This window comes from Rousettus aegyptiacus, unplaced genomic scaffold (genome assembly GCF_014176215.1).
Source record: "Rousettus aegyptiacus isolate mRouAeg1 unplaced genomic scaffold, mRouAeg1.p scaffold_m13_p_7, whole genome shotgun sequence".
NCBI classification, from domain to species: domain Eukaryota; kingdom Metazoa; phylum Chordata; class Mammalia; order Chiroptera; family Pteropodidae; genus Rousettus; species Rousettus aegyptiacus.
Window position 1 is genome coordinate 52,435,297 of NW_023416310.1, and position 15,111 is coordinate 52,450,407.

Here is a 15,111-nt window from a genome sequence, read left to right on the forward strand (position 1 = left end):
ATGACTTCTAAGCATTTAACAAGTTCTTAAACTAAATCTAGTGTTTTTCCTTTGTCAAGGCTAACTTTGTTCTACTTTTAGCTTTTGTTTCAGCTCAAGGAATGACCTTTCTGAATGTAGCCATGAAATCTAAAAACAGAGTTTTATCTATTTTCCTCTCCACTTAATCTTGAAATCCTGTGAATTCAGGTCTTTTTATAACTCATCATTTGGTCCTCTCACCTTTGTCTTCATGGCCACTGGTTTATTCAGTCCCTTATTTATTTATTTATTTTTTTGTCTGGATCATGGCAATTACTTCCTAACTGGTTGCCCCGCCCCCCCTCCCAAATTCTCCCCCTGATATTCTATTATCTCTGTCAGTCTAGCTTTTCCAAAATGCCTATCAGGTATTATGGATTATTTACCAGTGAAATTCCATTATCAAGATAAACTTTAAAGTTCTTAAAATGATATCAAATCATTTCAGTAGGCCCCTGACTACCTCTTTTTTCTCTTATCTTCATTTCTCTCACCTTTCATTTTATGTCCTGCCATAATTAACTATCCATTATTCTTAAGACATACAATTGCTGTTTCATTCACTCATTGCCTGTTGTCTGTACATCCTAGGTCTCGCACATACCCTTATCTGTGTGGTTAGCGCCTAGACATAAACTAAATCTTTATTGAATGAATACATAAATGAATTTGCTCCCTGTTCTGATCTAGGTGACTATTTAGTTTATTCACCTATGATTTATTCTCAGCATTCTGTACTGTTGCCACATCACATATCAACTTCTCTACAATAAACATTCTGTGAGTTCACGAACATTCTATTGTTCCATTGGGAATCCATTATCTTCTTGGTTGTGTTAACCCTTCACAGGTGTTATACAAAATGTTGTACCAAAAAAACCTGTATAATTTAAATCAACATCAACAGATGTACATCAAAATTCAGAGTTCAAAAGAGAACATGATATCTTCATTAAGCACAAAGAATACTTTTTCAAGTCATGCTATGTTTCTTGAAACCCAATTAACATATGCACATTATTCCTGTGAGACACAAACTGTTTCTTTCCCACCTTAATTTGCCTATTTAAAAATAGTTGGAAAAAGGTAGATGAGTTTATACTCAAGGTGTATGCATTTCCCTTGTGGCCAATGAACCAATTTCCTTTTCATATTTTCAGACTATTGATAGAATTATTCTTTCATCAGACATGAAATTTGAGTGTATAACCAGTTTGTGGAAATTACCTAGTCATTTATTAGGTTGATAACAATTAAGTCATAATTGCTTCTGAGAAGTATAAATTGGCTTTCTTTTTTAAATAAATCATTTAGCTTTCTAAACGACAGACATAGAGTATAAATAATTTCTTGGATAAAAAGTTTGTTTCTTCTGTTATAAAACATAAAAAAAAAAATTTTCACCATTGATAATCCAGTGACTAATTATTCAGTTGCTGGATTATTGGGCTCATGCCATATCTTCATTTTTCCCCATGACTGCTTACCTTTTTGCTCTTTTTTTTTTCCTAATATGCAATTCTTTATCAGAAACAACATTGCCTTTTTTTTACTCTTTAATGATGTAACAAGGAGGAAAATTTTTGTTAGAACCGTAACACATTGGTAGGCCCACTTTTTTTCAAGTATTTAAAAATGTAAAAACTTGTAAAAGCATATAAAAATGGATAGAGGCCTAATTTGGCTCATGAGCCATTGTTTACCAACTCTGCTTTAATCAAACCTTCATATGAGACTTTGAAATATCTATGGGGTTTTCATTTCTCTGACACTTGCTTTAAATAGTACTCCTCTCTCCACATATATACACTGTATGTATACTTAAATACACACATTATAAATGCCTATTGGTTTAGCTTAGACTGTATGGAAATATAAAGTACTTTTTTTTATATATATAAATCAGATCAAGGATTTTATAGTGGTGGTACACCAACCAGAGGATTTGGCTGCCTCACACTAAAAGCAGAACTAACATTTGTCATCATGATAGGTGCTGTGCCCACTCTGATAGTTCTGCGTCTCAAGCTCACTGAGCCACATCAAAAAGCACTGTTGACCAAAATGTGCATCCCTAGCTGTGTATTAATCTGCAGATACTAAATTCACTGTGGTCCCCTATTGTGCTCCAGAAGCCTTTTGATAAAATTTGGAAAATGAACATTTTTGTTCATAAACCCTAAATCTGCTATCAGCAAATGTTTATCAACTACTTATATGAGAAGCACTTAGCTGGATGCAGTAGAATAATACCAAAGTGTAGGAAAACATTTTAATTGATGACTTCATCTCTCTCTCTCTCTCTCTCTCTCTCTCTCTCACACACACACACACACACACACACACACACAAATGTACATGCACATGCATACTCATACACATACCACCACTAACAACATGTGGTCATGCTGGACAAGAGCCAGATAGGTGAGCTGAATGATAGGCTATAAGGAGTTCAATAATGGAACTTAAAGGAGAGAGCCTTTTTACAGAGTCGAAGATAGCCCTGAGTAGGCTCAATGTGGGCTTCAGAGAAGCAGCAGGGAGGAAGGTGCTGAAATATTCAGTAGAGAAGAACTAATACCACAGTAATACATGAAGCTTCCTGCAGTGGAGTGAGGCAGTCAGAGACCACTTTGACTGGAACCAGGGCTTCATGTAGAGTCCAGGGAGATAGAGTTTGAGGGGCAGAGGCTGGTGCCAGAATACTGAGAATCTTCAAGGCCAGAGATCTTAAATATGAAGTGAATGAATGTGAGTTTCTGTTTCTTTAGGCTATACCTACTAAAAATGGCATCTCAATCCTGAGAGTTGGATGAAAAATGCTTAGTTCTATTGGGAATTGCGATGTATCTTACAAAAGGAATGATAAAAATAGAATCGGAGAATAATTGGATAAAGTTGCAGCATCTATAGGTTGTCAGATGGTTGATTATAGGTAGTAGGGGAATCATTGGAGGTTTTGGGCCAGGAAGGTACTATAATTAAGCAGAGTTTTAAGTGATCTGTTAGGAAAAAAAAAAGTTATATAAGAAAGGGGGTCAATTTAAAGCTTGATGATGGACTAAATGGGAGGTGATGGTATCTTGAATGAGGGGTGAGGGGTGGAATAACCATGGAAATATAAAATATTAGATAAAAGGAGCTATTTAAAATGACTTTATTGTTAAAATTTATTACTTTTATGTGTTATATGTGCTTCTAAGCTCTTTACATGTATTATCTTATTTCATTTTCTCAGCAACCCTGTAGTATAGATACTGATATTATTCCTATTGTTCAAATGAAGAAATTGAGACACTCATCATTTAAGCAACCTGCTCAGCTAGAAGTTTGAGCTAGGAGTTGGAGCCAGAATTCTAATCCTAGACATCCAACTCTGTACTATTTCAGCCTGGTACTAGGTGACACTGATGTTTGATCTTTCAACAAAAGTACCTGAGAGAATGAGGTTGCAAGCAGAAGTGCTTTAGAGTCAGAAAATCTCAAGTGGCTTTCAGCAAGTCACTTACCCTGTGTATTCAATTCCTCTTTTATTTGGAGAGTGAGGATTTCTCTTGAGTTTTAATTTCCCATTGGTGCACTAAGAGAATGAAGTGAGATTGTGGTTTCTCATTTTCTTCTGGCTTCTATTTTTCCTCCATTAAAATGAGGTGTTAGGCTTTGGAGGTGGATGAAGAGTTTGTTCTTATGCGCATTATAGTTGAGGTGGTGATTAGACCTCTAGCTGGCAATGTCCGGTGTGCAGCTGTCGCTGTGGGGCTGAGTCTCAAGAGGGTCAGGACTGGACGTGGAACTGGAATTCTTGTTCACAAGCAAGTGATGAATAAGGCATGGGAGCAATTGAGCTCTCCAAGAAATAGGATATTTGGAGAACTTCTGAGGACAAGGAGCAGGACCTTGAGAAATACCAAGTAGTGGGGTAGATCGAAGCAGAAGGATTGGGGAGGAGCTGGGAGAAGAAGTCATCAGAGGGGTACGAGAAGAACCACAGTAAAGCAGGGACCTGTTAAGCTCAATGAGGCTTAAAGAGTGGATTGCTTTAAATTGTGGTAAGTACCGCACAAAGGTCAAAGAGGATGAAAGACAATTTAAAAAAAATGGTTTATGATGTAGAGAGTTCAGGGAGAATGAAGAGATAATATGACAGTGTTCTCAGCAAACGAGTAAAACAAATTTTCTGTTTGACCCTCTAAAGACTCAATTTGACTAAATGCATTTTGGACACTAGTTTCCTAATTAATTCATGTGATGCTAAGGGTGATTACCTTTGCCCTGCTTTACAATAATTAGTTGTAAACTAGTGTCCTTGTCAGAGTTTGCAGTTGTGCTCAGGAAGTGCCCCACAGCGACTCAGCAACACACACAGATGAAGGAGTTTGGGGAAATGAAGCTGGCTTCCACTAGATCACACCAGCCGGGAGGAGCTAACTTACAGACTTTCTCACCCGTTTTTTTTTTTTTTTTTTTCCCTCCATCATCTTTGGTAAAGAACTGTCTTAAACAGCAGTTTGTCCTCTAATATGAAATGAATGTTGTCTTAGATTTCTCTTTAAAAAAAAAAAAAAAAACATTGAATATCTGAGAATAAAAAGTGCTGTATAATTGAGTCATCATCTTTCTCATTTATTTCTGATTAAACTGAACTGTGATTACAAATAACATCTTAAGTGAATAAATGGCATAGTTAGTTTATTTTTAAGTATATACCTGAGAACTAAGAAATCAATAAGATACTATGCCATTTTAAAATTAAGACAACTCTAAAATGGAGGTTAGCAGTTTTCTGCAGCTTAATAAAAAATGGATGATTAAAACTCAATGTCCTTGGTGTTTTCTGTTCCAAATGTTACCACAATTAGGCCAAGAGAAACTTTTCATGTAAAGATAGATTCTCACTGGGAGAACTTGGCATAAAATGAGAAAGATGAAAATGTATCTGTGTTAATTATTGATACACTACAGGGAGAATAAGTGTTTAAAACTGAACAAATAACATGCTTTTGATTTAGAAACCTCAGTTAATTTAAAAAAATGGTCTTGATTTATGCTTTTATCTGAGATTTCAGTCTTTAAAATAAGTATTTAAATCATTCAGAGCCAGAACTATGATCATGCCTCATTGTCAATAGATGTCTTTTATTCTCAATTTTCTGTGCTGTAAAATTCCATTTTTTCCTCCTCTAGTTATAGACATTTTAATGGGAAACTGGGAGAGACTGCCTCAGGGGTCACTAGCCAAATATTTTTAACTGGATAACAAACACGTTTTAAAAGACGCTGTAGTGAATGGTTAATCAACAAATATTGCCTGGACTTATTATTATTTTGTTTTGGATGGTATCAGAGCAGAAAAATGATATAATAAATAAAATTTAATGCCTTAACAAACCTTGATCCCACTGGGACTCTAAACTTTTGTGGCCTAGGCCATTTCTAAAAGGCCAAGGCAGCATGAAGCTCTAAGCTAAACCAAAGATTGGATTTATTAAAGCATACTCAGGCACTTCAGATTTCATTTAGGCTAGGGCAGTGTTACCTCCAGCCACATGCTTTTGCTCTCCTTCTCCATTTAGCAAGACATAGGACTCTTTAATACTTGGGAGAAAGAGGAAGGAAGGAAGGGCTGTGGTACCAGTGAAACGTAAAACTTACCCAGTTATACTTCAAGACAGGGTAAATTACACAATTTAAATATAGAGGTAAGTGGGAGGATGGGGTGATGATTGAGATGCAAAATAAAGGAAGTGAAGATGGGCACGTTGTTGCTTATTCCTGGGTAGAGCTCAGAATAATTAATATTCACTCACACATTCATTGTCATTTAGGTTTTCTGTTTTTCATTGCTTTAATTACTCCATATCGGAACGACATATTCCTTTAGAAGAATGAGTTTGACTAATGTTACTTTCCTCTTTGAGGTTTTTTTTTTTTTTTCTTGAAATCTTTAAAAAATGAAAGTGAATGACTAGATAAGGGCATGTTGACATTTATATTTTCTTCTGCTTGTTTGATTCGAAATAGTTATGTCGGACAGCAGGTGGTGAGGGTCTGATTTTTATGAGCTAGAGCAGCACAATTTATTATTTTCCTTAGTTGCTACCTTGAACTATGAAGGTAGTAAAAATCCAGAACACATTTATCTTACAGGGTAGTCACAGACAACAAAGAAAACCACAGGACTTTCTTATTCCACTAGCATTTGCTTTTTCCAGGTTTATAAGATTAGATTTGGGAAAACGAATGATTAAATCAGTTCATACTTTATATTATTAAATTGTTTTCTTCCTTGTCTTTTTTTGACATTTTGAAAATTCTGTATACATTTGAGATGACTTAAGTAGTTCTCTAAAGGATTTAACTAATGATGAAAGCCATAAATTCTAAAAATAATAAATAAGATTTTCTCCTAGTCTTTAAGCAGTTTCTTGGCTACTTGGAAAATTGATCTGTGGGTATAAAACCACCCCATTAGTGTCATGTGTATGCGAGAGCCTTCCACTGATGTAGCTGCAATTAAACATATTACTTTATGCCCCAGACATGCCAGTCTTGCTCAGTTAGTGCTTTGAGTGCAATTAGATACAAAATCAGCTTTAAAATGGCTAATTCCTAGCCAAAGAATAAGATATATTTGTTTTTCTTCTTCACAGAAAAAGTGGATACTCATTCTTGACTTGTTTGAAACAGGTGATAAATTAAAAATAGGATAAAGTATCATTTTAGAGCCTTTATCCCTTGTCCTATTTTACTGGTTCCAAACCTTTGTAAAGTATGAACGAGTCATGTGCTATGGCTGCTTTCATGTCTGAGATGGGAAAATGGCTGTCCTATTAATTCCTCATGGTGTTTAGCATCATGCGTGCAGAAACTTGCATGAGGGAAGCAATGTAATTTTCCGTGGCTGGATCACAGACACCAGAGCGACAGGCCCTGCCTCCCAATGCCGACTCTGCCCTTTGCCCTCACTATGTGCGTGGACGATTGTGCACCTCTCTGCGCACATTTCTTGCTATATATAATTGACATCTAGGAGCGTTTTATTGTGTTTCATTTTGTTTTGCAATTCCTCTTATGGTAAATTTGGTCTTCCAATTTGATATCCCTTATATATATGAAGACAATTGATTTTGCATATGAATATAAGTACCTTCATGAAAAAAAATATTAAAAAACTTTTAATTTGTTGTAAGTTTTTGGTCAATTCTCAGTTTTTCCAAATAAACAGTTTTAACATCTGCAATTAGAAATACAGTCATCCCTCAGTATCCACAGGGGATCAGTTCCAGGACTCCCCATGGGTACCAAAATTCACAGATGCTTAAAGTCCTTATATAAAATGGCATACAACAATGCATACGGTAAGCCCTTTGCATCTGTGGATCGAAAATACTGTTTCCTGGGTTGGTTGAATCTGTGGATGTAAAACCTATGGATACAGAGGGCCAACTGTATTTTTTTTTTCAAGTTTTGCATATAAATAGACCTGTGCAGTTCAAACCTATGTTGTTCAAGGTCAACTCTAGTTTTATCTTCTTTCTAATTTTAATACCATTCAGTTCTTTCTCTTTTCTAGTTGTATTTTCTAGAATCTTCAGGAAAAATATTTGAATTTTTTATGAGTTTGAAAATGATTTTGTTTCATCTCAACGATAATGACATTGCTTATGTTGTTACTCTCCATTGAGCCTGATATAGCTTTTGGGTTAAGATATTTATAAATATGTAAGTACAGTACACAGACAGGTTTACACACATAAGCACACAATTAATTGCCAACAACTTCCTAGCATCCAAATTCAATGGACATTTTCAGTATTGATCTTATTTGCCCTCTTTTTAGAACTCCTTGCTATTCGCCATTGTCAACCATGGCCGTATAACCTCCGGGGTCTAGTCAGATCTCTCTGACTGTTCTTTACTGTGTTATTGATGGGCTCTTTCTCTGTTATACGTTGAAGGGTTCCCAGTGTTGTATTTTGGGCTCACGGCTCTTCTCATTCTGTTACTTCTACTTGGGAATCATATTCTCATGACTTCTACTTCTGCGGTTTTCCTAATCATCCTAAATCTTTATACATGGCTGATTTTTATGGACTTATAATCAACTTTCCACTAACCTTTTCTACTGAAATAAATCATAGGCACTTTAAACCTGCTTTTCTTCATCTATCACAATTGTTGAAGGTCAGCAAATGTTTTCTTAAAGGCCTGATAGTAAATATTCCAAGCTTTGTGGGCCATATAGTCCCTGTCCTAACTTTTCAGCTCTGCCATTGTGGCTTGAAAAGAGCCATAGACAGCATGTAAATGAATGGGTCTGCATTCTAATAAAAATTTATTTACAAAATAGGAGGCTCTAATGCCCATGATAGAGTTTGCCAATGTCTGCATTGTTGATGTTTCCCATACTAGGAATTTAGGTTTTGACTCTTTCTTCTTCATGCCCATATTTTGCAGATTGACATTCTAAATATGTCCTGATACGTGCCCTTCTCTTTGCCTATACCAACACAATCTTGCAGTCTCTCCACCTGTCTTCTGGGTTCAGAAAGCTTGGCAATTGCTACCCTGCCTTCTTCTAGTCCTGCCAAAGCCAACTTCCTTAACTGACAGAGGAAACTGTCTAAAACCAAACAGTATTATGCCACTTCTATTTTTCAAACTCTTGATGATTCTTTGTTGTCTTCTTCACAGAGTGAAAGCTTCTTAACAAGGCATAGAAATCTCTTTAGTGCTTGGCCCTCCTTATCTGCTTGGTGTCCTATTCCCTTTTTTGTCCCTTCAGGTCTTTGAAGAAGCAAATGCCAAGATAAACGGGATTGGACGTGTCAGGAGGAATTGCTTGTGAAGGATAAAATGGGAAACAACTAGTAAAAATAGGCTGAGAGAACTTTTTGACTGTAGTGCAGGTCAAACATTTGTGAAAGGAGAACAAAGAAAGAAAGAGCATCTTGTGGGACGAGCCTCAGCACCATTCTGAGAGCATCTCAGGCCAATGGGGCATCCAAAGCAGGAGCAGAGTTTGCCTGTAGAAGTCCCCATTGGGCAGGAAAGGCCTGCTCATGCTCAGTGATTGACAGGGCTTCCTGGGGTCAAGTGTAGCTCCTTATGAAACTGATGGATCTACAGGTGCCATAGATAGAGAAGGTCAACTAATGATGCTCATGTAGAAGTTTCTCTCGAAGGCGATGTTTTGGGGGCATGCCCAAGGCACCATTCTTGTGACTCACGCTTTACACTTAAGCTTCAATAAACCTCTTGTAATAATCTTGTTATACCATGCTCTCTCTCACTTACATGCATTTGTTCCCGCTTCCTGTTCTGTCTGCATTGTCTTTTCCTGCCCCTGACTTGGTGTGGCCTGCTGTGTTACACTCTTGAAATCTTAGCCGAGGAGTAATCATCTTTAGAAAGATTTCTTTACCTTCTACCTCTCAACTGTGCAGATTGCCACCACTCAGTCATTCCTTAACATCATCAGTATATTTTCCAAATTGCAATTGGTTGTACATGTTTTGTTTTCATTTTTGACTAGACAATGAACCTCTTAAATAAAGGATTATTCAGTCTGTGCCCTCAGACACCCATTGTAACTGGCACTCATTTGTCGAATGAATGACTATACTCTCCATTATGCATTTCAAAGGCAGGATAATCCTGATAACAAATGAGAAGGCAGTAAGACAGATGATACTTATGCCATTATATTTGATTTAGGAGAGTTTCATAGTTTTTTAAAGAAATATATATTTATAAAGCTCATTTCAACTGAATGTGTGCAGTCTGATACAGTGGAAGGAACACTGGACCGAAAACGAAAAGATCTGTGCTCAAATCTTGGTGTCCTCATTTCTTGGTAAAATGACCATGGAATAACATCTCTGGCATCGTTTTCCTCTTCAGTAAGACTGAGATAGTAATATCAGAGACACAGAATTGTGGACCTATCAAACTATCCGTAATGTATTCAACTTCTTACTTTTATAGAAGTCTCTCTGCTGCTTCCTACCATGTTGGACCCTGCATCGATCATAACTCAGTGTTCTGTGATTGTTCTGAACTTTTAGATCATATAACTACTTGTAGAGAGGATGGATGATAGGTGTGATTTAAAAGCAATGCTCTTCTAACTATTGTATGTGTGGTACAGGTAAATGTATTGTTCTGGGAGGTAGTCTTGAACTATATGGTCTACTGATTTATTTCAAGGTAAAATTAAGTTCAACGTGGGAAATAATGGGACATTAGTTATGCAGGACTAGAGAGACAGATACAGCGCTGACTTGGTGGCAAAATGGAATCCGAACCTTCTTTGCTTGAAGGTGAATTGTTGTGGCTGCTGTCTTTAAGGCCACATTTTCCAGTTGCCACTCCATAAGCTGTAAGAGTGACCAGAACATTTTTTAAAAGTAAAGATGTTACTGAAACATAAGTAAAAATTACAAAACATAAAATATGCAAATGAGATAAGCAGAATGAAAATAGACAAGATAAATGAAATTAAAGTAAGTCTTATTTTAAAAAAAGAAGGAAAAGATAAAGAAATATAGGCCCACAATTTTTAAATGAACTAAAATGACAATATAAGATGGAACTGAAAGATCAAAAAGATTAAAAAGAATTAAATGAGATTTAAGAATGCAAACAAGAGAATTGGATATTTAAAATGTAGAATCTCAGTGGATTAAAATAAGTCGGTACAGTTGGAAACAGCATAAAGTCCACTTGCAGGAGCACACCTTTGTCATAAAAAAGGAGACAGGAAGCCTTGGCCTTTCCCTTTTCCAGTGCTGGCAAGTCACCTACTTGAAATAAGCCCTCAGTGACCAAGGAGGGGAGTTTTGATCCTGGACGCTGTTGCTGCTGCGTCCCTTCCTGCCAGTAGAGGGCAGCTGCACAGAGAGGTGAGGCCAGGCTTTGCTGCTGCAGGGAAGTAAGGCGATCTGTTTGCTGCTCGAAATGCCCCTGAAGCATGCTAGCAAAGAGAATCTGCCTGTGTATTTCCTTTTAAAATCACTCCCCTATGATGCAGAAGCAAATACTCCCCCTTCACTCCACTTTGGCTTTCTTTCTCCCTATGTCTTGCTGGGAATTCAGCTCTGGGTGTTTGTTTTTCTCCTATTACTTTAGCAACTGTTATCTTTTCCTTTGAGATCCTGGCTCGATTTGCTTTTGTTTTTCTTTGTTTGTTGTCTTATTCTTTTCTCATTTCTTAAAGCATGTTTGTGATCTGGCTAGTTCTCTGAAAACACACACACACACACACACACACACACACACACACACACACACAGGCACAGGCAAGGCACATGAGCACTGACTGCCTTTTATCTTTATGCCTTTTCTCTCTCCTGAGTGACTTTTCCCCTTCAGCCTTTCCCATCCATCATTACAGTGCTCCCCATCTCCACCACAGCTATAGATTGGAATATCATAAATTTATTGTTTCTTTTCCAGGGAAAATTTTTTTAAAAAGCATCTCCCCCGTGATCTATAAATAATGAATAATTCCATTAGAAATGTGATGAATAGTGTAACTTTTATGCAGAGTTTTTTTAAGCTCAATGTTTCAGTGCATCTACTTTCCTGACAGCCACGGGCCATGGCAGGTAGGAAGCTCGTTCAGCTGACACTGCAAATTCTCTCGCCACATTTCTCTAAGTGTGTTCCCTAGGTTCTCATAGATAATGCATGCATGTTAAAGGGGACTCTCTCTATACTTGAACAGGTTTGAGAAATGCTACACTAAACTGACTTCTTTAATGCAGGACTCCTCAAAGCATTTCATGTGATAATTTGCTCTGGGTGATGCAGGATTTCTAAAGCGTATTTGGCCACAAAAAAACCTTATTTATTTATTTATTTTTTTGTCAAAACATCACATCTCTAAGCTCAGTGTTCCATGGAAAATAATTTAGGAAATAATGTTCTAATGACAGTAGTACACTTTCCTCTATTCTGCAGAGAAACTGTTTTACAATTGCCCTATTACAGAGTTCAGATTTACCTCAATCTACCAGATTGACACTTCTTTATATTTTTAGTCCAAAAGTATAATAAACAGCCAATATATGGTTCTCAAAGCAGAACAAATAATTTTTGTTATGTTTTATAATATGGGTTTCTATAAAAGCATTCTTTGAAAATTAGTAATCTTCATAGAGGAAAATAGTCTATATTTTGATCACGTGTTTCTTTCATTAGAATATCAGTACTTATACATGTTACATGGTAAAAAAAATGTTATAAATACATCAACTGAAAAGCAGTAGAAAGGAAGACAGAATGTGGAAGACAGAATTCAGATGGACACTACTAGATAGAGTCACTGCTGATACAGCTGTAGTACAGACAGCAGATGTAGCAGGAACTTCTGTGCTCCCCTCCGCTTTCCTTTGGGCATCTCACCTGTAATGACAGACCCTGCAAAGATATGCATTATTCTAAGGCCTCCACATGCTTTTTTTGACACTATTTGGAGGGTTACTAGGACATAGGGGACAGAATCTGAGTAACACTATTCTGGGTTAAGTAAAAATCATCCTCTTTCTAAGATCTAGGAGAGTGCACGTGGGAATAGCTTAGCTCCTGTTTGCACCCCCTGGTGCACTGGCCTCTAGACTGAAAAGGGAGCTTTGACCAGTGAGTTAATTTCCTAGGAATCCAAGATTCCAGTGGACCTCAGACCCGGTCTATGTTTAGTGGGTGCTGCTTTTTTTCTAATTTGTCACCTGCTTGAGCTCAGTCATCAGGATTTCATAGTCCTTGGTCTGAAAAGTTTTCTCTGCTACAGAGATTTACATTTGAACTGGATGTGGAGAATCAGATGCTTCCAGCATGGCTTTCGGTAAACACCTTAGGATGCTTTGGAGAGTTAAGGCAAACCTATAGTTCAGACCTATTTCATAATTACTAAGCAGTTATTTTCTATTCTGTTTTTTTTTAAAAAAAAACATGCAAGCGTCTTTTATTTTCTCCAGTCTCTTTTTAGAACTAAGCACTCTATTAGGCACCGAGTAGGTACAGAGCAGGTGATAGAGTGACAAAAGTAAAACTACTTACTCTCTTTTGCTTTTAGGTTATATTTGTAGGCAAATTAAATTGTATATAGAGCCAGAAGATCATTTACTCCATCACTACCACACTGGTCCTCAGACCCCTGAGTGTACATGTCCAAAGAAGATGAGTGTCCCGTTTCCTGCAGCAGACCATTCCACTTTGGTTAACCTTGGTCCATATTTTGAGCAGAAAAAGGTTCCCCATTGGACAAAGTCAACTTTGCTTCTCTATTTCATGCAGTTAGTCATCACACACTTCATCGGTCTCTCCACTCCCGTGACTTGCTGGAAATAATATTCAGGTTGTGTTCCTAGCCCTCTGACTGTGTTTTCTACTTCTTATTTGTTCTCATTCTTCTGTATACTCTTAGAAATTGATATTAACTTTATCTTCTTTGATCTGCTCTTCTTATTCTATTTGTTTTACTATTTTAGCATTCACTACCTCATGTACAAATCCCTCTGATGATCCCAGGTCCTAATACAGGCCAATACATCTTCTGAATCATGGATGCATATTTCTGTCTACTTCTGGGTATCTCTACCTACATGTTTCCAGGTTCCTCTGACTTAGTAGGGGAAAAATTAAGCTTAAATACTTTGTGACATCTTCCTTTTTAGGAAAGATCTCTATTTCTCCCTTTAGCTAGGCTCCTTCAGAGCATGTTAGTACCTGTCAGGGCATTGTCAGTTCATTGTGATTAATCACACACATACGTACACGTGTGCACATATTCTGAATCCTTTTGTAGAACAGCAGTTTTTATACAAAATATATTAGTTCCTAGTAGGAAGTAACCTGCTAAATATGCTTGTTGAATGCTATTTGCCCAAATTTCAAAAGGCACCTCACCATGGGGCTGTCCACTTCTCATGAGGCGGATGGAATTGGTAACCAGTCACCACTCATGTATCCCAACTTGGCCATTACATATCATGTTCTACCTCTGGGGCTCTGAAATCTTCCCATAATCCCCCCAGTGCTGCACTGAAATGGGCTTTTCTTGAAGGCCGCACGCATTTTTAAAAAATTCCAAGCCGGTATCACAATCTCATTTGAAAATTCTTTGGTTGAGATAGCCTTTGCCAAGTACACATCTTTCAAATAAGATGCACTGTTTTCTCTTTGAAGATTAGATTTAGAACGGACTGTCTTACAGAAATTTAATACTTTGTCAAGGCTACTTTGTCAAAGATTTGCCTAAGTAACCAGTTTCTTCTCCACAGGGAGTCTTGTCCTGGTCTCAGATATTTCTGGTTTGGGAAACAGGTTGCAACGGCCATTATTTCTTCTCAGCTGACTTAAAAAAAAATTATTATTGCCTTACTTTCAGAATAAGATCATCCTGGACCCCATGACATTCAGCGAGGCCAGGTTCCGGCCGTCCCTGGAGGAGAGGCTGGAGAGCATCATCAGCGGTGCTGCGCTCATGGCTGACTCCTCGTGCACGCGCGACGACCGTCGTGAGAGGATCGTGGCCGAGTGCAATGCAGTGCGGCAGGCGCTCCAGGACCTGCTCAGCGAGTACATGAATAACGTAAGTCCTGAGCCGTCCGTGCTCATGTCGTGGTGGACTCTGGTGCGCCGTCTTGTCGTATGGCTCTCGGAACGCATGCATAGCGTGAAAGGAGGACAGGTGTCCGCTGTAGAGAATCAGGTGAAACCAAAGAATGGCTTTGGGCAGTCTGATTTCGACTTTGGATGCATTTTGGTATGGAAGCAATTCGTAGAGGGAGAGGACTTTTTTAAAAATCTGGCTTTTTACTCGAGTGATTTCTCGGTCTGTTTAGTGGCTGGCCTTTGGTTTAGGTAAGTTTTCAACTGGTAAAAGTAGATGGTTGGTAGAAATAACAGGATGCACCAATGTCCTCTTTTACAAGGAGTACTTTCAGAGCCAAGGATAGCTACAGATTCTAATCCTGTTCCTAAGAGGCATTAATAAATACAATAGATTTTAAATGTTCGTGTAGGGTTGGTTACGGTAGAAATGTTCTGACTGCAGTAGAACCTGGAGGGAAGTTAGTGATT

At 37.7% G+C, this 15,111-nt stretch overlaps 1 protein-coding gene across 6 annotated transcripts in view; it reads left to right on the forward strand.

Annotated features, from left to right (window-relative positions):
- Nucleotides 1–15,111, forward strand: part of CTNNA2 (catenin alpha 2) — a 967,153-nt gene that overhangs the window by 310,180 nt on the left and 641,862 nt on the right. For all 6 annotated transcript variants that reach the window (XM_016123449.2, XM_016123443.2, XM_016123447.2 and 3 more), the window contains exon 7: nt 14,417–14,620. In XM_016123449.2, the coding sequence (XP_015978935.1) occupies nt 14,417–14,620 (204 nt within the window). The remainder of the gene's footprint in view (nt 1–14,416; nt 14,621–15,111) is intronic.